Raw genomic sequence first — 25,871 nt, 5'->3', positions numbered from 1 at the left:
CCTGTCGGGCTCACGGGAAGCAGTTTGAGCTCTTGGCTATGTGTCTTATGAAGAGGTTTAATGCCTGAAGAGTCGCATTCTTCAAGAAGTTGTGTGCATTTCCCTCCTCAGCTGTGGGCATTTCTCCTGGTTATCCCACACGGGATAATAATTGACAGGATTCCTTTGTCTGTGGGGGATCAGCTCAGATCGAAAGTCCTCGGGGCAGGTGGGAAGGGAGCTCCTGAGTCACAGGATTTTCTTGATCAGTGAAGAAGAGCCAAATACGTCCCTGTGGATTGCCATAAGCACTTTTAATTTTTGTACACCCACATTTATCTGAGCACCTACCTCTTCATGGTGTTTTTCCCTGAGAAATGTTGATTTAATTTTGCTTTTTCTTTTTAACAGCATTATTTATAAGAGTGTTTTCTTCCTGGCTGTGGGAATCAGTGTCTCACCATTGCAGGATAATGCTGAAACACTTTTTGGAGAGGTCTTTAGGGCACCGTGGTGGATTTATGGGAACAAACAGCTTTGGTGCTTGCAGGAGGTTTTGCTCCACTGCAGGAAAATGTAAATACAACAGAAAAGCTGCATAAAGCCACAACAGAGGCCTCAGTCCCCAAGATCTCTGTCTGTCATATCTCCTGGCTCTTGACAGTTTTACAAATTAGATGTATAACAGGAAGTGCTCTTTGTTTCTATATAAGTTATTTTTATCTAAAGCACCCAAATCCTTAATGTTAAAGGGCAGACAGAGCCATCTGACATTGTCCTGCACAGAAACAACAACCTCAGTGGCAACTTTTATTATTTGTCACTGTCCAAGTCTGAACAAAAAAAGTAAAGCTGAGATTAAACATTGCCCTGAAATCAATCAAATTGGTGCTAAATTAAACAGCAAGGCCTAATGAACATGAAAGGCCACTGATATTTTTAGTAAAAGCTCTGGGATTGTGCTTGGACCTGTGGAGTACCAGTAAAATCATAAAATCATGGAATTTGTGAGCTGGAAGGGACCCACTGGGACCATCAAAGTGCAGATGCTTCAAACTGCCATGGTAGAATGAACAGGGAAGGAGATCTCTGTAGTAATAATAATAATAATAATAATTTAATAATAATAATAATTAAGTAAGAAAAAAAGGCCCTGGGTGACAAATCTGATTTCTCAATGGGTCCATCCTGCTCCTTTCCTCTTTTACTCCATTTTATGGGTGATACTTAAACAGAAGGAAGTACAAGAACAATAGAAGAGTTTTGGAAAATATGTGACAGTGTGAGAGTAATAACATTTACACAGGGCCTTTCATCTAGAAGGAACCCAGAGGAATTTATAAACAATATTGCTTTATACAGTTTATAAACAACAAAAAAATTGGTTTGCTAAAAAAACCCAAAAAAACAAAACAGCCAACCAAAAAAACTATTAGATAAAACAACTTATACGATTTGTTTTCCTTGTAATAAACAAAGCTTTTGCTACAACAGTATCACTCTGCCCATTATTTACTGCACATTCCCTCTCTGTGCTCTCTGCCATGGATCTGCTTTCTGGCTGCTCTGCACTGCAGCACTTAAGGATGGAGTTTTGTAATTCCATTCCTATGGAGAGCTCTGTGTTTCATAAGACCCAGAAAAGAATTGCAGATTGATTATTAGAGAAGTAGCATCACTTCAGTGGGTTCTTGGAGCTATTTATTTAAAAATACACAATGGCCCTGCTTCAGTGATTTTCAAAGCGATAATCCAGCAAGTCCTATGAGTGATTAAAAGCAAAGAATTTTGGTTGAAATGAGTTACTTCTTTTGGAATTTGTTTAGAAAACTGTGTTTAAAACCACTGGACACTTCAGCTGACATATGTCATCTTTAATGAACCTTGCCAGGCACTGAACAGAAAAATCCTTGTTTCTCCAGAAATTAGGAAGGTTTCCTTAGGATGGAGGTGAGCCTGGGAATCTCTGCCTTCATGGCATTCCCTGTGACCCAAAAGATGCCATTCCTGCCTTATTTTGGGATTAGAGACAAAATCCTAAAAGGCTTTTTATTAATAACTGCCCATCCTCTCAGCTTGAATTAAAACTGCTCTCCTCTGGTATGGATTCCTCACAGGTACAAGGTGTGACACATCCATTAAAATCCCCCCACCCCAGGAAACAGTAAATCAAAAATAGTTATAAAAGAGAATGAATGTGGACCACTGCAAAGGAAACTGGAGAGAACTGGGGAAAAGAAAGCAGTGAAAATTATAGAAAAAGTAAGTTTTCCTATTAAACTGATAGGAAAAAAAAAAAACCTGAAACAAGATTGAAAAGAACTTAAAATGTTTTTCATTAAAAAGTAAGAACAAAGTCAAGATAGAGGGGATGAAAGTCTGGAAAATACCAAAACCAGATTTTTTTTTTCTGTACTATAAATATTGTTGTAGGGAATAAAGTTCTTATAATGTACTGTGAAATTAGAAATCAACCAGTACTGTTTTAAGATAAACATGATGGGATGTGTTTGAAGGAAAGCAATGTTAGGTGATTCTGAGTTGGCTTTTTCATTCCCTCAGCTTTATTCATTCATGTATTAATTTGCAGTAGTTTATCAGATGTCATTTTACAGTATGTTTTAGTGAGGTTTGAGAAAGAAATAAAATTGTGCTGTGGGTAGGGAGTTAGGAGTGCATCGTTCTGCAAACTGAAAATAGCCCTGACTTAGCTCAGACAAGTTCTGACTGTTAACATCAGATTCTTCTAGAGAGAATATTGTATTCCTGTATCTCCTTTAAATCTTTATTTTATGAAGAAGCTGTGGAGATGCTGAAGAGCTGCCCTGGTGGAAGTGGTTCAAGTTTTATTAGTGGCGTGTTCGGTGATTTATTGGCCCAGGCTCTGTTCTAGCTGACACAGCCTGTAACGACTTCGTTCCTCTGAGCAGAGTTTTCCCAGTGAGCTGTTTGTTTAAAAGACAAGGGAGAGGACAGGAATGTGTTGCTTTTCTCCTCTTGGCTGCTCTCTTTGTGTTCACATTGCCATCACTGAAGATCCAGGATGAGCTTTTGGAAAACAATTCAAGGAAAGAACTGGAGCCTTGGGTTTCTTGGAGGAGCTCAAGACTGATGGGAAGATCCAGAGTCAGAGGAGGAGATATTTCTGTGAATTTTCCAAGATGGGTAGAGGAGGTGATTTGGTTTATTACGGGCTTATGGATTTGAATCTCCAAAGGGTGGTAGAGATTTTCATCATTACCCCAAGAGTAGTAATTGAAAATTAATGGGAAATAAATAAGGCTGCTCTTTGCTCCCTCACAAAGCAAGCATTTGTGTAGCTCTTTGGAGAACTTCAGGTAATGTGAGATTCTTGTAGTCTCAGTAAAATGAAATACATAAAATCAGCACAGCAACAAGTTTTAAAGCATTTTTTAATGCAGATAATCACAAACTATATGCTTATGGCAGTTATCACTTTATAACCCAGTTATTTTTTTAAAAAAGGGGAGAAACTGAGAAATTGTAACACTGAAGAATTTACCTGTGGGGCTGTAGATAACAATTACATATTGGAAGTGGGAAACCCGAGGCACAGGATGTGAGGTCCCAGGGCATCCTTAGCCAAGCCCTTCTTCAGAGGGATCCTGGAGCCCTTTTCTTATTCCTTACTGTTCCTTAGGGCAGCACCAGTTGGAATTTCTGGGTGTAGGAACTTGATAAAATTAGCAGAAAAACCTGGACTTTGATTCTGATTTTCAAAGTGCAATTTTTCTTCCTTTTTTCCCAGCTTTGAAGTTACTCATTTCCTCTGCACAGAGGCAGAAGATAACTGTGTGTACTCGAAAGTTATGAGGTAGTTTCCACTAGGTTTTCACCTATATTTTTGTGAGTGATAGGCCCAGTGAAGCTGGTTCTAAGATGAGATATTTTTTAGTACTTGCTTGGTTTGCTGCAGTATTGGAAGGACTTTCCCTGAGTGATCCTTTCTTGGATGACCTCTCCATGCTGTCATTAAAACTTGGAAACTTTGGTCTTCTTGACAGTTAGTTCTGCATTCTCATTATGTTCATTCCTATTGTAAACACGCTAAAGTTGCTGCTGTTATTGCTTAGAACGGCTTTTTCCTCTGTTGTTTTGAAGTCTGGTAGAAATAGAAGTTAATCTTTAAGAGAGTGGGGCTGGTGAGGATTGGATGGCCCAGCTCGATGGGTCACGCCGTGTCTGTCTTTTCATTTGCCTCATGGATGATGTTCTGCTGACTCCAGCTGTTTTTTTGGAAAGCAGAAAAACAATTTGCTTTTCCTTCCCATAAAGTATAACCCTTTGTTTATCCTTGTGCTGCTGCAAGTTTCCAAAATGCAAAGACTTGCAAAGAAAAGAAAGGGAGGAAATAGCTCCTTTTTTTTTACTCTGTTTTTCGTATCGGAGAGTCGAGTTTAGGACCGAGCTGAATTGTTGACCTTTGTGGAGTTTATTCTTAGAATTGGTTGATTTGTGAGTGGAGTCTGATGGACTGAGCCCAGTTCATGGGACAAACCACGGGCAGTGGGTTTGGGGAGGGCCATCGCAGCTTTTCTAAGTAACTCTTCTGTTCAGTGATCAATTTTAGATTTGAAGAATTCTTCTTGCAGTTCTTCAATGGCTTCAGTTCACTGAAATAATTGAGAACAGCTCCCTTTTCCAAGCAGGACTCATTTTTTTGCTATGAATTGCTGGGACTCCTTCAGTTTTCTCCTGAAGGGATGTTATGAATTTGGGAAATGCAAGTCACTGGTTCTAAAGTCACTGTAGAGATTTACGTGACAAGGGTTATCATCTGGCAACTTTTAGTGCTGTATTTTATACATAAAAGGGAAGGTAAAAGAAAGGTTTGGGGGACCTGAATTCCTCTCCTGACCCAGATAAGAGCTGCCGAGGCAGAAGTCAACATGAAAACCTCACTGCTCCTGATCTATAATGTCATCGGAAGAACACGTTTCTATTTACTACCCAGGGCTGTATTTACAACCTTTTTTTTTTGCTTGCTTTGTTCCTTAAGAGGCTCTGGCTGCCCACATTTTATGTGCTCCTGGAATGCAATAACAATTGTGGCATCGTCTCTTCAGAACTCGTTTTCCTTCCTGAGATCAGGCCGGCGATAAGGCCTCACAGAACCCTCCCTGGGTTCTGCCTGAGATGGGTTTAACTGGATGAATTCATTCTCTCCTTCCCTTGCTTTCTGACCTTTCAAGCAGCTCGCTGTGATCTTTGGAATTTTGCAATCCCTCCAGTGCTCTGCTCTGGAAAATGAAATCCAGGCTTGTTTATCTCGGCGGGGCCTCCGCAGGCCCACACCCGCATCCAGCGTTGTCCAGTGTCCATTTCACCTTCCAGAAAGGTGCTAACACCTCCCACACTCCTTCTCAGCGCTTTGCAGGTGTGGGAAATAAAAGCTCTCCCCTTCTGGAAGGTCTGCTGTGCTCAGGAAATGTTCTGGACTGTTCTGGAGCCTGCTGGAGCAGAGCTGCGGAGATCGGGTTCTTTTCCTTGCCGCGGGCGCAGTGTCAGAGTCTGATATCAGAGATTCAGAACATAGAAAGCTTCACTGGCACTGCCTGAGTTTGGGTGGTTTTGGTTTTTTTTTTAAGGATTTTAAGCAATACATGGAATAAAAGTTGTGTTGTATGTGTTCTGAAATGCAGTTTGCCTGCACTCCTTCAGGGATACGGGAGCAGCTGCCCAGGGCTCCTTTAAATCAGACACACATGTCTGTAAGGTCTTCAAAATTTGTTTTTTGGCCAATCAGTGAGAGGATTTAAATTGCTAAATTGACTGAATTAGCCTAAGAACTGATGAAAAGTGAGATTAACCATTTGCTTGATAGCCTCCTCCTTCCCCCTGTTCTTTCCTCCTTATTTTTTCATGTACAAATGCTTATTTTTAAATACAAATTATTTGTAGAAATACAAATTATTTGTTTTATTTATAAAAAAATTTACTTATAACATTTTATTTAGAAACTTTATATATGAAAGGCCATTTAATATGATTCATTTTAAGCCTTTCCATGTTTTCATTCACAGCTATTTTGTCTAACAGGTATTTTTGTGTTTTAATCCTCAGGAATAATTCTCTTTTCTATGCTCATTTTTATCCAGATGTATAAATCTATTTTTAATGATAATATAAAGGTAATGGAAAGCAGGTGAACAGCGGAAACATTGCCACCAATTTTAAAGGAATTACAGATTTTCCCACTGTGTAAAGTAAGGTTTGTGCAAAAGTATATGGAGAGGTTGAGGGCTTGTATATAGAATTGTTAAAATCAAAAGCATTTTGAAAGGCTGAGGGTTTGTATATCGAATTACTAAAAACGAAACCAAGAGCACAATACATCCTTTGACACAGTAAAAATCTAGGAGAGGTTGAAGTGAGTGAACTGTTCACCAACAGAAAGGTGTCAATCGAATAAAATTAATTAAAATGTGAAGATACAAAACCATTCGAGTCGAACATCAATACTCCCTCACCCCAGAATGTCAACTTTGTACCAAAATGGCTTAAAAAATGCAAACATAAGGAGAAATTAATATTTACACATAATTAAATGTTCAAAATAGCTCATCTAACCACAGCCTTATCTCTAGAAACAAAAATGCAAGCATCCACTGAGTGATATTAGCAACTGAAAGGCTTTTGTTTAGACTTTTTGTTTTCTTGGCAATAAATAAAATTCTTTGGAAGAAGTCATTAGGGTATTTCTTAATGTTGCCTTTTCAAACTTTGCAGGCTGCTATCCTTGTCCAGGGCCAAACATGAATCCTATTGCTCTTGGAAGCCGTTGGCTTGCTTACGCAGAAAATAAGGTAAGGAGGGGTTTGGTATCAAAAAATACTTCAAGATTCTGTGTATACAGGGGGAAAAAGAAAAGAAAAGGTCTCAGGAAAAAGGTATGTGCAAAAGAAAGTCTATAAGAGGAGTTGCATTAAAATGACAGTCCTAAGTATTTTTAAATATTAGATCTTTACTCTGCACGTTTGATTTAATCTCAGTTTAAGGAACTTGGAAGGCAGAGAAGACAGCCATCAACATGTGTTTTCAGTGAGGTAACTCAATAAGCAACCCGTTTTGTGCTTTAAAAGTTTAAAGCATTTAATTACAGACACTTCTGAAGGTAGGCAAAAAAGCACTTCCTAAATTCTCTTTGGGGAAACTGAGTCTGGACAGAGCCTGGGTTTGTCTGAGCCAGCACAGCAATGCACTCTGTAGCTTGGAAAATAGCATTAAATTGGCCACTTTTGAACAGCTTAGAAAAAGTTAAGCACCAAGAAAAAAATTGAAAAATTTTAGACTTTTTTTCTTCTTTCTAGAGACAAAAAAACCCATATTCCTAAGCAAAGAAATGATCATTGCTTTTACCCAGAGGAGTGGTTGTGTATTTAAAGCTTGCAGTGAAGCCTAAATTTGGCTCCTAATGCCTTATTTTTATTTCAAAGCAGATGTTTTTTTCCTCCCTTCCACCTGTGACTGAAGAAGCTGTTTCTAGAGCTGAGCCAGAAATTATCAGAGGCAAATTTTAGAAATCTATTTGCTGTCACACCTCCTCTAGCACAGCTGATTTCTTCCCAAAATTCAGGCCTGCCTTTCCTTTAGTGCCACACCTTGCTGATGCTGGAAAACTTAACCCTGCTCAGCATGGGATTTAAAAAGTATTGCTGTCAAAATGTCAGCAAAAGAATTGTATCACAAAGGGAATTTAGATGGCTTGTATGTTCCCAGGTCAGTTCACTGTGGGCTTTCCCTGGTTTAGGAATTTTTATTTAGATATTTAAATATAAGCAGAACAGAAAAGCCTTTAGAAACAAATACTGATAAATTTTACAGTAATTTTTAATTTTCTTTAGCTCAAATAGTTGTACAGGCAACATGTTCTGTGTGCAAGCAAGAAATATCTATATTTTTTTCTAATTTTGCAGAGAAGCACAGATTCTATTGTTACTTAGGGTTCAAAGGCAAACCCTACTTTTGTAGGGTGATGGCAGGTACAAGAGTCTTGTTTTGATTTATTGATTTTGAAGGAAGGCAATAAAAAGCAAACCCCACGTACATTCCTTTAATCTATTAAATGCAAAGTTTCAAACAACTCTTTTCCTTTGTCATTTCTTTGCTTGCTCGTCATAAAAAGGAGGGGAAAGCCACACTCGGATTCTTAGGATGGCTGATAGTTAATGTTACATATACAGGGCTAAAGCTTTTGATTATATTTATTTAAATTTATTTGTGGTATTGCTGCCAGACCAAAAATCCCACCATTTCAAAGTTTATGAATTCTTAGTGAGTACTCATCTGGTAATTGAAAACTGGAGCGGGGGACGCGACAGTCTGGGTGGCACCCAGAAGATTATAAAAAGGGGTTAAGTGTCTCAGCAGGGCTTTTTGCTATTTGTAGGAAAAAACACACCACTGTACATGATAAATAAGAGCTCTGGTAATGGGTTATGGGTTTGTGTAGTTTAATAGTAGTGACTTAGTTGCTGTCTTTCTTCTTGTAGCTGATCCGATGCCATCAGTCCCGTGGTGGAGCCTGTGGAGACAACATTCAGTCTTACACTGCCACAGTCATTAGTGCTGCCAAAGTGAGTCCATCATCTGCCCTGGGAGAGCTGCTCGTGGAACATAATTACGAGGTTTCCCTGCTGAATTGGGCTGTGTGTCATCACCCCCTCCCTTCCCAGAGAGGAGAGCACACTGAGAGCCCTGCAGGCAGCAGCACCGTGCCTGCCCTCCCCATCCTGCAAATCTCTGACTAGCTGTAGCTTTCCACAAAGTATTTCTGTTTCTGAGCTGATTTTTAAAAATTTCATTTGTTACAAACAGCTATTTACATTAGAGGGAAGTGACAGTGGGATGGATATGTATAATGGCTGTTCGTAGTGGCACAAGTTTATATGATTAGAAATCAACATTGTGAATTATTAGTCTTTTAGCATCATGAAAAGTGACTTTACAAGTGCCTGGTGCTTTTTGGACTCCATCACACCCCCATTATAGGTTTTGCTCTCTCTGAAGGGTGACAGCACAGTACTGGAGCTAATTAATTACCTCTTTGAAGGTTAGAGCTTATTAATGACTGTTTACATATAGGTTCCATTGCCTCATTTTTGTACTTCAGATGATGTTATAAAATCCCTCTGCTTTCAGAGAAATGTCTGGGGTTTTGTAATATCAAAAGAAGCCCACGGCTTGGAAAAATCTTAAACAAGACCAAGCACAACTTTTGTTTCACTGTCTCCCTCCCAGCTCCTTTCCTTGCTGCAACAATTTCTTTTTCTCACACACACACACAGAGTGAGTTTTGGCACCGTGGGGTGAACTCGGTGCTGATTACAAGCTTCCCTTGTAACCACCAGCCTTTTCATTTCTGATATGTGCAACAAAACAAACCTAATAATAGGAATGAAATGACAGCATGGGACAGAAGGCTCAGTGGCACCGAGGAAAACAACAGTTAGGAGAAGCCACAAAGAGAGACACAGGGCAGGCCAGCTCATGTGAAAACAAACATAGTCCATCACAATCACAGTGTGGCCGGAGAAGGAGAAAAATCACAGCTTTTTACATTGTTGAGGGGAGCTGGAATTGCTCCTTTCCTGAGGTGATTTGCTGGATCTCTGTGTACTTTCACCAGCAGCACAGTTAAAGAGGTGTGGAGGGAAATCTCCCCAAATTCCTTCAATCCCAGCATTGTGAACATCTTTTTTTAGAGCACAGATAAGTTTGAAAAACTGACTGGCTTAGCGTGATCAGCCACAGTTTGGATCAGATGTGGCAAAATCCTGCAAACAGAGCACTGTAGCTGATGGCCTTCCCTGCTGAGTAGTACTAGCAAGGGATCATAATCCAGAAATTCTGCTGTTAAGCTGAATTTATCACACTGAAGTAGTGCTGTTGCATCATGTGAGTAGATACTGAAGATAAAATGTGTTTATAATCAGAGGAAAGAAAAGATTGTTAACCTCTGTACAGAGATAAACTCCCAGTGAGAGTTAGGAAAAGGGATAATCCCCAGGGCATGGGCTCTTGCTGCTCTGTATTTGCACAGCACATTGCTCATGCTCCTGCCTGTTGGATGTTACTGTAATAGACAAGATTAATACTAATATAGTTTTAAATATTTGCATGATTTGGCTCTTGAGGAGTGTCTCAGCCTTAGCGTATTAATTTGTTATCCATGAGTGCACCACAGTAAATCTGCAATGTTTAATTTATTAGTGATTTCATTGAGCCTTGGCTTGCTGTCTAGCAGGTTTTCCTCTCTGATAACTGCAGGGCTGACTTTCTTGCTGGCAAATAGATGCTCCATATATCTGTCACTCTTTGTCCATCTCATTGCCTCACCATCAACTTCACTCCTTCCTTATTTAAGTCTTCATTTATGAACCTTTATTTATGCTGTTGTGTTCCATCAGCTGCAGGGGTTTGTAATTCCTTTGCTTTGATTAGTGCAGGAGCAGCTTTTTGGGAAGTGGATGTCCTTTCCTTTTCCCTGCAGTGCTGCTTTTTGGTTCAGAAGTGGTTCCATTAAAGTTCTTGTTTTGCCAGGTTACCTTGGGTTACAACCTTTTCTCTGTTTGGCTTCCAATTGTCTACTGAGGTGAAGAACCTTTGTATGAAAGAGAAGGAAAGCTGAGAGCTCTCAGCAGGGTCACTTTGGAGAATTGCCTTTCAGAGCCTCTCTAGAAGATCTTGGTGGCAGCACAGAATATTTTCTGTAATGGTTTTCCCTTTGCTGACCCATGTCCTGATGGGGCCAGGGGTTTGTCCTCAGTGGGAGCTGCTGCTCTTGGTGGAGCAAATAAATTTCCTCCTTAATCAAATAGCATGGGAGTTATTTGGGAAGGTCCCTGTTCACCAGAATCACCGAGGTCAAAGTTGTGGCTTTCTGAGTGTTCATGTTCTAAAAGCTCTGCTAGTTTCTATCGTTTGACCAAGCAGAAAATTTTGGGACGCAGAAGATGTGTCAATGAAGATTTGGATTAATGATGAGTGCAGATAAAAATGGATGTGTTTGGAAAAATGGGAGTAACATTCCTTAGAGGTGTTGAAGAAGCACTCAGTGCATGCAGACAGGAAAGTCCCTTCCATGGGATAAAGACTTCAGTCCAGTTGAACAAACAGAGTGGCATGGACACAATTTCTTTCAGAATCAACCCTATTATCCCTTTGTTCAAACTGAGTGTGGGGCTCAACCTCCCTGTGTTGACACCCAAGGCAGATCTTTTTGATGTCTCTTTCTGCTTTCTATTGATTTTTTTATTTGCAATCAAATAGAGCATATAAAATGTATTTATTATGAGAAACAGGAACAATATATTGTGTTGTCACTAAAAGGATTCAAGGCCTTTCTTGGAACAAAGCATCCTAACAGGCACTGAATGGTGCATTTTAATTCTTTTCATCTAATGAAGTTGTACTTACTTTTCAATTAAATGAGGTATGAGGGCATACATCTATTTTAATTAAATATATGTATTTCTTTATATTCAAATGCATGTGAACAGTCATATTTTGAAGTAGATAGGGTACACATGAGCATATAAATAATGTGTGTTTCTGTACACTGTGGATCATTGGTTACAAAAAAAACTGGATCAAGTATTTTAATTTTATTTATCAGCAGACTTCACTGGCAGGTTCCCATCAGTGACAAAGGGACTGGGACAGTGCAAACTTGAACCCATTTCATTTAAAATGTATTTGCTCTGTCATATGTCTCGCATCAAATTATAAACCAAGTCCTTCTCACCCCATAACTCCTTTGCTTGATTCCTTCTCCATATCTTTTAATCCTGTACTGGTAAAGTGATTTAGCAAAGGCTGCATCTGTTTTCTCTTGTTACCTGATAACTTCTTAATGAGGACTAACAGCTTATGTGAGAGCAAGGTCATTAGCCCTAATGGATGGAGGGGACAGCTGATATGGCATGGGAAAGGTTAAAGATTACCCCAGAAGTTTTTGCAAATATACACAACAGCACAGGACAGTAAGTGCTGTAATGGTTCTGCACTGATATTTCTGTGCTAATGGCCTTGGCCACATCTCTGCACACCTCTCCCTGCTGCAGGCCCACGCTGCTCCCACACTGGTCATTTTCTTCTAGAGAGCTGTCAATTTATGGCTGGTACTTTGCCATCCCATTGCTCTCATTATAAATATTAAAGATATTTTCTAAAACAGGTCGGTTACAGTTTTTAGCCTTTTCCCTTGCCCAGGTATTTTGCCATGTAGCATTTACTGCTTTCTCCTCCCTGCTTTATAAACTGAGAACAAATCATTTTCTAGGATTTTAGCTATTGGCCAAAAAACTGCCTTGTCAGTTTTTGCCAGGAGAGCTGGAATGCATCCCTGTGATGGCACTGGGGCTATTTTAGGTTTATTCCTCAGCTGTCAATATCTGCTTTATGTTACCTCTCCCAGCCTCCTGAGTTCGCCACTCTTAAAACCCGTTTTATTCTCCTCTGCCGTAGCCGGGTATAAAAAGAAATAACAAGAAACAAATGGCAGGATATTACTAAAGACTTTAAACCCCCAAAGCCATTGCTGTGCTAAAGGCCTGGCTCGATTTTAAGTGGAAGTATCTCCATTAGCATTAATGGGGTGAGTCCATCAGCAGAGGCATCTCAGAGGTTAATCAGCCTTCCTGGCTGGCCATGGCCATCGATACCGTGTGGCGCCTGCTGCTGTTGGCCCTTCAGAGGCTTTCCTGACAACACACTAACAGACTTTGTGTAAGTCATTTCCCATGAATTATTAAAACAAACGTTTGGCTGCTAATTGATGAACACTAATGTGTTTTCTAATCACTGCAGTTTGAGATTTTAGCACTAAACAAAGCAGTTGCAATTGATTTGTGGCTGCTTCTTGGTTTCAGCTTGGGATCTGGACATTTTTTTCCTTTTCAATTTAGCAGGCAGCTTAGCTTGTCTTTTTAGTTAAGAATTGGCTTGTTACAGTGTCATTCCATTCGGATCTCTTTTGCTATTTCTTATTTATATTGCATAATAAATCTGTTCAATTCTTTACAGGCAAATAAGGCACAGTTCTTGGTTCAAGGAGAAAATATTTAAAGTTGTAGTTGGGCTTGTTTTTCTTTCAGTCTGCATCTCTCCTACTGTGCCTACTCTGCCTTTTTCTCCAAATAAAATAAAGCTAAATAAAAATAATCTTCAGCATCTTTAGCTGCTAAAAGCTGGTGCAGTGAATGTGTTTTCAAACCCATGTCTGGGAAACATGCAGAGCCTGGAAAGTCCCATTCCTTGTGCTGGATGTGCCTGGGAGTTCCAGGACCTCGGGGGTGGCATTTTTAATTTTCCTGGATTTGAGTCTCATATTTAGTTTTAATGCTTAATTACTGAGTAAAAAATGAGTGTGTCAGATGTAGCAAAAGACAAATTCTTAGTCTCTTGCACTGTGCAGAAGACAAAACTCTGTCAGCTTTAGGGGCTGTTTGTATTTCTGTGTGAGCAGTACCCTCCTCACACCCATCGTGGCCTCATCTTTGATCCTTCTATAGACTATGGGAGTAACCAAAATCAAAGTTAAAAAAAACCCCAACACTGGAATACTTAAAATACAAACACATTAAACTATTTGAACATTAAAATACTTCTTTTTTTCAGTAATACTTTGGCATAATTGACTTCCAAAAGAAAGGTGAATTCTTCCATTTGCTAGGACGCCAAATTTTTTCAAGCTGTTTTGTTGCAGCTTTTTGCAGCTGATAGATCACTCCTAAAAAAATCCAGAAGGAATCCGAGCTGAACCCACAGCACAGCCCTAAACATCATTTGAAGGGTTTTTATTTTTCCCCCTTTTCTGCAGACAATAAAGACTGGGCTGACAATGGTGGGGAAGGTGGTGACACAGCTGACGGGGACGCTGCCGTCGGGAGCCACCGAGGAGGAAATCCTGGCTCACAGCAACCTCCGCAGGAGTCCCCTGGTGCCTGGGATTGTCACCATCATCGACACCGAGACAGTGGCAGAGGGACAGGTAACAGTGTGCACACAGCCAGAGCCTGCATGGCCACCACAATCCCAGGGAAATCCTTTATGTGGTGATGGGAGTGAAAAATAAACCGGATTTTCACCGCGGCGAGAGTTTTACAGACCCACAGAGCTGGGATAAAATCCTGTTTGGCACTGAAACGCAGCCAAAATATATATTGTCCTTGCAGCATATTTATGTGACACTTTGACAAGATCAAGTGTGAAGTGTCACATTTTGTCTCCCCAACACTTGTTCCTAATTGACATTGATTGATGCTGATCAGTCAAAGTGGAGATGGAATCTGATGATTTTTATTAATAAAGAACGTGGCTGGAATGTGGGGTTGTTTGGGAATGGGGGGAGTTGTTGAATTCCAGGTTAAAAAAGTTGATGGGACAAGTTGGGTATGAAGTGTAAAAGTTACAATTTTCTGTAAATCCCAAATGCAGTCGAGCACAATGCTGTTTGGTGAGGCATTTGCACTGTTTTATAATAATAGAGTAAATTTACTGTACATAAAATACACAGTGCAGTGCATCAGGGAGAATCATTTGTTACAAACTCCACACCATTATCAGACAATTTTTAAATTGCTGGCTTTTCCTGTCTTTATGACAGGGAAGATATCCATGTCTTTTTGTGTTTGATTCTACCACTCATTTAATTTTAAAGTGGCTGATCCTGGATTCAGTGTTTATGCAGAACTCCCACACACTTCATTATTCTGTAACTAGTGTGTGAGGTTTTTTTTTCTCATGGTCACATTTATGGAATTTAAAGCAAAAAAAACTTTAATTTTTTTCTTGTTTTCCCCTATCTTTATGATGCTCATTGCAAGTAAGTTGGTGAGGTATTAAGGGCATATCAGAAGTAAAATATTTAGCTAAGTTTATTTTTTTTTCTTGACAGGAAAATAAAATCTTTTACTTGAAAAAAAAAAACCAACCAAAAAAAAACTTCTTTATGGTTGTTCCCTAAGAAATAATTTCGGAAGTATTTAGCCAAGCAATGTTGCATTGAAAGAGAATTGTTCATAAAACAGAATAGATATTTCCTACTAAAATTGAAATTAAAGAAAGAAGATAATGGAAAAAAAAATTAAGATCTTAGAGTCAGGTTTTAAAATAATTCTCTTGGCGACTGGGATTTGTTTTTATTTCCAGGAAAAAAAAAAAACATTTTCTTGGCTCTTCATATACACTAAGGAAAGGGAAAAAAAAAGACAAATTTGACTTCATAAATTTCTGATGAAGCTGTTTAATGTGGTCATTATTTCTGCTGGTTGCTGTCTGTGCTTTGATTCTTCTGCATAGGCCTAGGGGGAAAAAAATGATAGATCTTAGGTTTTTAAGGCTTGTTATATATGATTTAGAGGTTTTATGAACTTGTCCTCTGACCCTAGCAATAGTAGGGAGCTATCAAAGCCTAAAGGGCACTCCAGGAGAGGAGCTGTAAAAATGATAACGTTTGTCTTGTCCAAACCCTGTTGCTCTAACATAAATAAGCCATCAGTTCTAGGAAAAAAAAAGTTTTGTCTTGCACCTCTAGGAAGTTGGATATCCTGATTGTGTGTATTACATTTATATTTTTGTGATCTGAAGCTTTTAAATGCTGTTAAATTATATCATTTATTTCCAGTGCTGTTATTTGCTTTCAGAATTATATTTATTTCCAGGAAAAAAGAAAATAACCTTTCTTCTATGTTGTTATATTTTCATGGTGCGGGAGATTTTCTTTAGACAATTTTTTCTTACTGAAATGTCCCTGTGGCAAAAAGAAAGCTGCTTAAAAATAAAAAATACACTTTGTACGTGGTTATTCCACACTGCCAGTACAGAACCTTCTCCTGTGAGGGGTGTCCTGGGTGCTCCCAGTCCCTCTGAGTCTTTTCCACTGCCTCCAGCTCTGTTTGCAGTGGAAATGTGAGTTTTTGTGCAGACGTGAGCGGGTAGATCCTGGTTTTGGCAGGGATGTGATGCTGTGTGCTGGCAGGAGAATTCCTGCAGGGAATGCCAGTGTGGATGGCACTTGTTTGTGCTGGCTGGCTGACCCTGGCTGGGTTTGGGGCAGGATCCAGGGAAGTGTTTCAGCACCTGTGAGCTCTCAGCGAGGTGAGAATCCCACAGAGCTCATGGTGGCTGCCCTGGGCTGCAGCAGACACTGCAGCGTGGAGCTGATCCCAGCTGTGAGCTCCTCATGCCCAGAATCTCTGACTTTGTTGTACTCTCCTGTGGAAAATCAGTTTGCTGGGAGTGGTCACTGAGCTCCATGCTCACTTTGGCTGAGATGGAGGGCTGCTGGGGCAGGCTGGTGATGCCAAGTCCTGTAAAACTGTCCTCTCTGTTTTAGGGTCACTGTCTGTTCCAGTGGTTTTTCTAAAGTTACTGGTTTGTAGGATCACAGATTCACAGAATCAGTGAGTTTGGGAAAGACCTGCAGGATCATCAAGTCCAGCCTTTGACCGAATCCTGCCATTCCCATGAAACCAAATTGCCAAATTTGCTCAGTTTTTTTGAATCCTCCCAGGGATGGGGACTCCACTTTCCTGTGGGGGAACTCCTCTTCACTGCTGAACCACTCTCAGTGAAAGGATTTTTCCTTGTTTGTTCACCCCAGTTTTCAGATTCCTGAAAAGAAGAGTTTTGAGTGGAATCAACAAACCCTTCCTGCTGGGATGAGATGCCTGGTTTGGGATGTTCCTGGCTGTCCCCATCAGGCTCTTCCTCCTCTCACTGAGAAACCCGGAATTTAAAATTCCAGCCAAGAATTTTCTGGGCTAAATGAACACTTGGAAAGCCTTGAATCCCATTGAGCAGGGGTTGGTGTGTGCTCACGTGGGTTCCAGCCTTGTCACAGCTGAGGGCAATTTCAGAAGCAGGGAGGAATTATTTTCCTATCATCAGTGCCCTCCTAATGTAAAATAAATTCCTCACCTCCTTCAGGTCCATAAAGATTTCTATCACCTGCACAGCCTAACTAAGAACTTGGGTGTTGCAGTGAAAGATATATTTTCCAAGTAATAAAATATGCCTGTAAGATAAGATACAGTAAAAAAAAAAGTTTTAAAAAGAGAAAGAAAATGGAAGACAACAATAAATCTGAGGCAGGCAAATACATCATTTTGGATGAGAAATAAGATTTTTTTTTTTGAGTGGGGAAGCATTTTCTAACATACATGTGACTAAAGTTTTGCAAATGAATGATGCAAGTACTTTTTCAGTTATTTCAGGCACAGCACACAGGTTCTTAAGATGGACTGAGCTGCTCTGTGCATGTGTACAAATATAACAATTTCTGTGCCAGGAGGGTGATGAAGGGACATGTTTTGGAGACAAACCAGGAGGACTAACTATACTTTTCATTATTTTAAAATAATTTCTCCCATTTTAAGGCATTAAATATGAGGGATGTGAGAGGGAGCTCGATGTGTGTCATTCACTGCCCTGTGCTGCCATGGCAGAGGGTGAAATGCAAACTCACCACTGAAAAATCCACAATTAAAGACCAAAGAACTCTCCTAACGTAATCTTGCAGGATTAAATCTGCAGGGAAAAGTATTTTTAATAAACCTTATGAATGTAGATATTGTAGTAAACTCTCATCCCCAGCAGTTGTTTATGAGATAGCTCCTACTTTCAGAATTGGTGCTACTTTAAGAAAATTTGAATTATGAGGTAATTAAATAAATGCAGAGGAATGCAGAATTATTGACATTGGCTGTCAGGAGATATTTGTAAAAGGAATAAAAATAATTATCAAGATGCCCAAGTAACTTTGTGGTAAACCAAAATATGTTAACAAGGTTGTGTGCTTGTTTAAACTTCCTTCTAATGAAGTGTTAGCAAACTTTTCAGTTAGATGGAAGGACTATTTATTTGAATCCCTTAATTAGTTGAAATGGATAAACCTAAAGCTGTACAGATGTCCTCTTTTTCAGTAATTGGAATTAAATGTGTAAGACTTTATTGGCTTGGGTTTGAAAGAAAAATTATTTTCTTTCGACCTTTGTTTCTGTATTCTTAATTAATTCATCCACTGGGCCACCCACGTGCAGGCTGCAATAATGACCTTGCTCAAAAGTCACCAGTTTTGGGGCAGAATGTAAATCTGTTCAACATCTAACAGTTGGTTGACAGAGAAAGATGTGGCCAGTTCAAAATCCAAAACTCCACGCTGGGTGCGTTCTCCGGGGCTGTGATGGATGAAATCTCACCGTGCAGCTCATCCACAGCTCAGCAATATTGGAGGGAATATTTTCAAACCAGCTCAGCAAAATAATATGTTGATCTGTTTATGTTTTAAAATGGGATCAGGGCTTTTTTTTCTTTTTTTCCTGTTCCCTATTAACTTTTTATTGCATTAAAGAGGAATTTTCAGGGAAAAAAGCAGCTGCAGTTTCCAAAGTTCATTTTCATTTGATGAGGAGTTGATATTGAACCAAATCAAGATACTTATCAGGAGCAGGAATTGTTGTGAAATTTTGGTCTGAAGCAAAAAGAAGCTCAAAGAGTCAAGCATATTCAATAATAAAACTTTAACTACAGACATAATTCCACTGGTCATTAACACCAGGGCTTTTATTTTAGGAGCAGCTTTGGCAAAAGCTGATGTGATGTCCTGATGCTCAGCTATTTGGCCTCAATTTTCTTCACTTTTTATATCTCCATGTATTACAGAAGAATTCTTTTTATATATAAATATAAAAAGAGCAACAGGATTCCCTCAGAGCATAATACTGTCTGCCTCACTTTTATTAAAGGAGATCTGGTTTTTGTCAAGAAGACATTTTTGTCTCAGATAAATGGTTCAGGCTGAGCATGAGGCTGGTTTGAGTTTATGCTGGATTCTATTAAAAGGAGTGCAGTAGTTAATGCTACAGATCTATCACTTTTAGCCCCTTTCCACTGAAGTTTGACCTTGGCTGTAACTTGGGGGAGGCTCTTTGTGGATCAAACTCCAGCTCCAGGTCTTTAAGGCATTGGGGTTCTCAAGTGTACAGCAAATATTTGTTATACAATATTCATATTTATAATTATTGCCAAACCTATTTGTTTTTATGATGATGGGATTACTCTTTTCTTAATTGTATTAAGAGTAGGACCTGCTTGATTAGATTTGGGTCCATTTTTATTTGTGTTACTTTCATGTTTTATTTAAAAACATGTCTCCACTGGGATAAGTAGTGTAATTTGCCTTTAACGATTAAAATAATTAAAGTCATAATTACGAGTGGCTTCTGTTCAGCAGTACTGAAAATACCACAGAGGAAGGAAAATATGGCACAGGAGAAAAAAGCTCTGGCTGCAGTTATCCCCTGCCCTGGCAGCAAACACTGCTGGCTGGTAGTAAATGCAACGCTGCCCTCGGTGCTTTGTCTCTTCTTTTAGGGTGAGATAAAGATGATTTGGTGAATCTTTGATAAACTTCAGAGTTCTGCTGTAACAGAGCTGCTTTGGGAGCTGGTTTGGCTCAGCACTTCCAGCCACAGGCTCTTTGGCTGGGCAGGTTTGGGGAAAATCCTCTCGCAGCTCTTGATAAAATATTTTTGGGCATCAGGAGCAGCTGAGGGCTCGTTCACGAGGAGCCTTGGTAGAAAAATCTCAGTGTTGCTCTCTTGCTGGGAGCTCTGCAAGGAGGATCCTGCTGGAGCTCAGTGACTCTGATCCCCAGAGCAATGCTGAGATTTCTGAACCTTTCTCAATGAGAGACTTTGGAACGTTTTTTAGCAGAGTGGTTAGAGGCCACTACCTTGGAGAAGGAAGCCTGTTTGGGAGGGAAAAAATTGCAGCCTTGGGATTCCTGTGGGCTCTGCAGGCTCTGCGAGGGAGAATGAGCTGTTTCCCTTGAGCTCCCTGACAGCCCCTGCATGTGTTATTAGGGAAATTGTCCCTCTGTTTTGATTTCCAGGAAAAATTCCCAACTCTGCTGTTTTCAGGGGCGCGGAATCCTCAGCTGGCTGGAGGAGCTGGTGGTGCTGGTTTGATGTTGCTGAAGCACCGGGTGTTGTATCAGCATCATTTTGATTTCCTGAAGTTCTGTAAAAAAGGAAAATCACGCTGGGATTTAAAGCTGTGCAAGCTCTGAACTGGGATGGGAACCGGGCTTTGGTTTGGTGGCATCTTTGTGAGGGACATTTGGTTGATGATGGAGTTAAGTCAAATTCCTTGGATTTTTTTTTTCCTTCTGCCTTTGTAGTGTTGGAATTGTAAAAAGTGATATTTGTTATCCACAAGTGCAGTGCAGAAAAGCAGGGAGAGGACCTGACAAATCCTGAAGATTTCAAAAGATGGTGATTTAAAAAAAGCACATTTCTCTGTTCCTAAAGGATTTATTTTTTCATGCTGATTTTAAAAAGAAGAAGAATATTTTTTCATCTTTGCATGCAAAAGCAAGTGTTGTTTCCACATGTGTTCCCAAAGCCAGTTCTGTCCATTCTGACACAGGCAGTGACACACATCAGGACTGAGAAGGGAGCCCTGAATGTCACATTCCCCACTGCCCAAGATTTCCAAATTTTTGAGTGGTGAAGGTGCTTTTGTGGTTGGTTTTTTTGGCTTTTATTTTGCTTTACTTGGTTAGTACAGGGGATGAACATACTTGAATTTGAATCTGCAAAGGTCGATTTGCTGTACCAGCTTTTATAGTGAAAGGGGGAGATCTTTAAAAACTCCTTTTGGAGTATTTTTTTTTCAATAAGATATTTTTAAGCAGTAAATGACAAAAGAATTGAAAGCATGGGATCAGTTAACATCATATACAAACAGAGATTTGGCCTTTTTTGAGTTCTCAAGTTTTCTAAGTCTGTTTCTAAGTCGAAGGTGTTTTGCAGTTTTTGATGTTGCGACTTCTTGCTTTGTATCATATTTCCAGAGGAAAAATATTCAAGGATCAGGTTGCCATCCAGTGCTCCTGCCTGTTGGACAGGGGTTTATGTTGCAGGGGTGATAGCAACAGTGCATTTATCATTTTTATTTTTTTCTCAGATAAAGCCATGTTGAATTAATCCTGTAGAAGAGGCTGCATATGAAATAACCCTGTATAACCGTTTCTAGCAATGATTTAGCTCCTGTGACACCCACACATTTCTGATTGAATATTCTTATTTAACAGGCTGGACCTGCTGTAAAGCTGCTTTATGGTGTTAGTTGGTCATTATCATTTCTCTTTAATTAGAGCCAAGCGTTGAGGCTGAGCCCAGAGCGGGAGCAGTGGTAAATGATGGCTGGAGTGCCTGAGGTTCCCTGCGTGAGGGCGGCTGTGCTCCTCTGCAAAGCCTTCGGGACATCTCCAGCCCCTCTGGTTTCGTGGTTCTGGAAGGAGCACGAAATGCTGACGAGGGAGAGCAAAGCCATAATTGTGCTGTGAGGTGCCAGAGCTCCGGGCTCTGCCAGCCCAGCCCAGCCCAGGCCCCTCCAGCCCTGCTCCAAACGCCGCCAGAGGATCCCTCGTTTCTGAAGCAGAAAAATAGCTTCAAACTATTGTGATACCTGCTTGGGGTAGGAAGTATTAAAAACCTTGCAGATTGTTTTGGAAGAGGCAGACAGATTATTCAGGATGGTTTTGCACTGTCTTAGTAAGAAGATGTGTTTTGCTCACCACAAAACCCCCTTTTTCAAGTCCTCTTCTGACTGATCTTTCTTTTTGTTTTACTTAATTCAGCTTTTTATGATGATGTAATCAAGGAGTAAAATACTCCTACAGCTCTTGCATGGTTTTGTCCACACATCTTCTGGTTCTTTTCTATAAATCTAGGAATAGCTTTGCTTTTTATGCAATTAAACTTAGATATTTTGTGCCTTTGTGTGTCCTCACACTCAGCCTTGGTTTGACTGGGCCAGGAGTTTTACCAGCTTCAAATTTGCTTTTGTTTAAAACACCAAAAGCTCATCCTTTTTCCCTTTCCCCAGAAGCTGCTGCACAACACAGATCTCAGTCCAGGTATTTCCTTTTCCACTGAGTTTCCCCACACTGTGTAAACTCTCTGCTATATTTTAATTCCATTTTTGTTCACAAGAAAGTATTTTATGAGGGCCTGATTTTTTTGATAGCATCCTTTGTAACAGTGTTACCTCATATTGAGTGAGGCAGTTTCAAGTTGGAGAAAATTCCTGTTAACTGTGAATTCCACAGTGCAGCTGCTTCCATCCACGCTCCCACCCTTGGCATTCCTTGCATCCTTTGGAAATCCAGATCCCTCAATTCCAGCACCACTGACAGCAGGATGGAAGCTGTGCTGTTCCCACCTGAGAGACCCCTGGAAAGCAAACCCTCTTTCTCTGGGGTTTGATCTGGTCTTCCACTTATTTGCTTGATGTACTTGGGATCAAAATACTGATTTATGTAAGGGTTAAATATTCCCTTTTCTTTCTAGGATGTCATTTTGTTATTGGAAACCTCAAATGGAGCTTCCTGCACAGCACGGTGTAGTGAGCTCTTTTGCAGTCAGCAATAATTCATGGAGCAAAATGGGACTATTTTTCTGTTTTCCCTAATTTGAATATGATAAACAAATAGGAAGTCAGGCATAAAGTGGATAATCCTTTCTGGTTATTGGAGCAGGTCTCATGTGTCTGTATCTGAGAGAGTTCCCAGGATGGTTGGTGTTGAGCTGACAGGCAGGTGCCCTGTCAGTGTGAGCACCTACACACCAATCCCTGTGTCAGTAAATGGGGATTTTCCCTCTGCAGTGTTTTCCCCCCTAACCTGGGCTGTGTTCTGTCCCCAGGTCCTGGTGAGTGAGGACTCAGACAGCGATGGCATCGTGGCCCATTTCCCTGCTCATGAGAAGCCCATTTGCTGCATGGCCTTTAACCCCAGTGGTAAGAGATCCTTCTGGGTTTTGGGATGGATGTAAACAAGGAGTAAATCCCATGAGAATGAGTCCCCTGGCTTTGGAGGGATTGCTGGTCCCACTGGGACACTGCAGTGACCTGCTCTGTGGAGTGCTGGATGTGTGATTTGTCTTTTCTGGAAATGTCAAACTTTAGCAACTCTTTTACTGTGGTAGGAGGGATTCAGTAGATTCAGTCCCTCTTCCTGCTGAGGAATTCCTGTCTGTTGGGATCCTGCCAGCCAGGTGCACACATGGTTGTGATCCTCAGGTATCCAGAGGATCAGCACATGGATTAAATTGTAGTCCTCCATAAATACAGAAATAAAATTAGTTTCATTGGTTTTTAAAGTAACTTATTATTTCTTTGCTAATTAAGAGTTTGTGATCTTACCCTCTCTCCTGAGTGAAATCAACTAAAATCTGAAAATACTTGTAAGAAACTCCTCAAAAGTGCTTCTTTCTCTCCTTCCTCTTTATATAGTGACTGTGGGCAGCAGGGACAACTACTACAACTCTTGTGTATTAATTGATCTTATTAATCTGACAATTAACATTTCATTGTCTGCAGATAAACAATGTTCTGGCTGATTGCAGCAGCACTCAGGGAAATGGTCAGGGAATCCACAGCTTCCAGTGCCTAAATTAACAATTTCTAAAATGCAGCAAATGCCATGAAGATCAGGAGGGTGAAGTCACATTTCAGAGAATGAAACTAAATGTCTGTCATTTATGTTTTCACTTTTGCTGACCAGTTGGTGTCATTCTGACACCCCATCTGTTGTGTCAGAACTCTTTAACAGTGCAGTGCAGTTCACTGGGATTTTGTGACAGAAAAGCTGTATTCTCATCTGCCTGGATTTTCTTGGAAGGGAATTTTTCATGGAGCTCTGTGCAGTGAACTGAGAATCCTCAGTTCCAGAACAGTCATTTTGCTTTGTGCTCTGGAAGAAGGATGATACCTAAAGTGGAGCAATGCTAATTAAATGACATAAATAAGTGAAATAAATACAGCTGCTTAAATTAGAATGGTAAATAGATATTAATTAAATGCCTCCTTAAGAGAGTTTCTAGGATTGTGTAAATTTAAAAGGCCAGCAGAATGTTTATGCAAAACCAAATGAACTTGTTATTTTTCAAAAGGAAGGCTATTTTTGCAAATTGCTGGATACATCTATTACAATTCAATTCTTTGGTTTGCTCAGGTACTGGGGATGACAATAACTTGGAGAGTGACACTTAGATCAGATGGTGTTTAATGGCAAAGCACTTCTTTAAGTGGTGTTATTTTTGGCTGCTTGCAGATGCTGTGTGCTTGGGAGATTTGCAGGAGGGATGGGGACAAACCAGCAGAGAACTCTTCCTCCAGTGAGAGCAGCACTTAGCCCAGGATTGTGAGCTCTTTATTTAACATCAAGGCAGGATTTTGTTTGAAGCCAGGGCTGTAGCATCATCCCAGCTCATTCTCCAGTGGTCATTGGCAATCAGGCTGAGCTCATTACAGAGAACAAAACAAGAGGTGGCTTTTGATTCTGTCCTTGGCTGCTTGCTCTGAAACCCCACTTTTATTCCTAATTCCAGGCAGTGTCTGTGAGGCTGCACCAGCACACAGTGCCTGCAGAGCTGTGCTGGGGAGGCAAACAGGGAGCACTGCTCTGATTCACTGAAAGTTTTACTTCTGGGTCTGATAAACCCCTTAATCCCATCGTGTCTCAGTGCAGGAACTGCACAGGTGCTCAGGCCTGAGTTTTGGGAGGATCCCTTTATAGGTTTTTATTGTGTTAAAAACGAGCAGAATCCTCCCTTCATTTGGACAGATCAAAGGTATAAAGGCCTTTATGAACTGTGATAATGAAAACCAACTTGTGTGTAAATGATCCACATCTCTCCATACTACAGGAATTGTTATTTGTGCTTTTGAGAATAATTTTAAAGTCTACTTAAAGGCTGCAGCTTTATTTCAGTCAATTGTCTTTACTTCACCACATTTAAAAGCAAAGTATAGATGTTTTTTATTTGTGCTAAAGCTGAGTTGCTAAATGCATTGTTGCCTACACTTGAGCAAGTTCTCCACAGCCAGTGGACAGTCTGTTCTTTTAGCCCATGAAGTTTCTTCTTGCTGCCCCTGCAGAGGGAAGGAAGGGCCAGATCCTCTGGGTTCCTCAAGGAAGGTGTGTTTTGGGCACAAGGTCTCGAGGATGCAATGTGGGAATAAGTGGAACATAAAAACCTGTAGAGATGTTATTTCCACAATTTATAGATGAAATAAAGTGTAGAGAAATCAGCCCTAAATTTTAGATATGATCAGTAATTCTGGAGTCTTGGTGTTTGAACATTGAGTTTGGTGTTGGAGGACGATGCCAGGACATTTTCATGTGGGCACTGCTGCTCTTCCTCTGGAATTCCACTTTCCATGGGAGCCTCGAGTGATGCAGACCAGTAATGAATAATTTTGGAAGCTGGGCTGAGCTTCTGAGCCCACCAGAGCAGGGGATTGTGCTGGGATCCCAATTCCTGTGGGAATTCCTGCTGTGGTCAGTGCAGAGCCTGAGCTGGACTTGGCCTCCTGGGCTCCAGATGGGATTTCCAGGAGCATCCATACAAACATCTCCATCCCTTGTATCTGGTTTGGGAGGCAAGTTAAGTGTAGAAGTTTTCATGTCTGTTCAGAGGTTGTTTAAATCATTCACTCCTGGTTTTGGAAGGTTTGTGCACTGCCAAGAACTATATGTACAACAAACCCTGTGGGCAGCCAGGAAAGATGAGAATTATCCCGTTTGATTTTTTAGAGCTTCTGCTTCAATTTCCCATTTGTTAAGGTGAGTGAGTAGCCTTAGAGCCTCTGAAAAGGACATTTTGTTACCTAAGCTTCCTGGTGGTCTTCTCCTGGGACAGCTTTTCCCAATAAAAGCTTTTCTCTGGACTCAGATACTGCATAGAGGGGTTTTCCAGCTGCAGGACTTGATCCTGGCTCCTCACCCTTCTACAGGGAGCAAAAGAGACAATATTTTTCAATAAAAGCCCTTAAAACAAACTGAAAATACAATGATT

General features: G+C 40.4%; 1 protein-coding gene across 12 annotated transcripts in view; it reads left to right on the top strand.

Annotated features, from left to right (window-relative positions):
- The window catches only part of BCAS3 (BCAS3 microtubule associated cell migration factor), a 299,398-nt gene that overhangs the window by 40,056 nt on the left and 233,471 nt on the right, over nt 1-25,871 (top strand). For all 12 annotated transcript variants that reach the window (XR_008434298.1, XM_053960985.1, XM_053960983.1 and 9 more), the window contains 4 exons: nt 6,730-6,806; nt 8,493-8,576; nt 13,823-13,993; nt 22,716-22,809. Coding sequence is in view for 11 of the 12 variants with exons in the window: in XM_053960985.1 (XP_053816960.1) it covers nt 6,730-6,806; nt 8,493-8,576; nt 13,823-13,993; nt 22,716-22,809 (426 nt within the window). In the remaining variant the exon portion in view is untranslated. The remainder of the gene's footprint in view (nt 1-6,729; nt 6,807-8,492; nt 8,577-13,822; nt 13,994-22,715; nt 22,810-25,871) is intronic.

This window comes from Vidua chalybeata, chromosome 20 (genome assembly GCF_026979565.1).
Source record: "Vidua chalybeata isolate OUT-0048 chromosome 20, bVidCha1 merged haplotype, whole genome shotgun sequence".
Lineage (NCBI taxonomy): Eukaryota > Metazoa > Chordata > Aves > Passeriformes > Viduidae > Vidua > Vidua chalybeata.
This window is presented reverse-complemented; position numbering and strand designations above follow the sequence as displayed.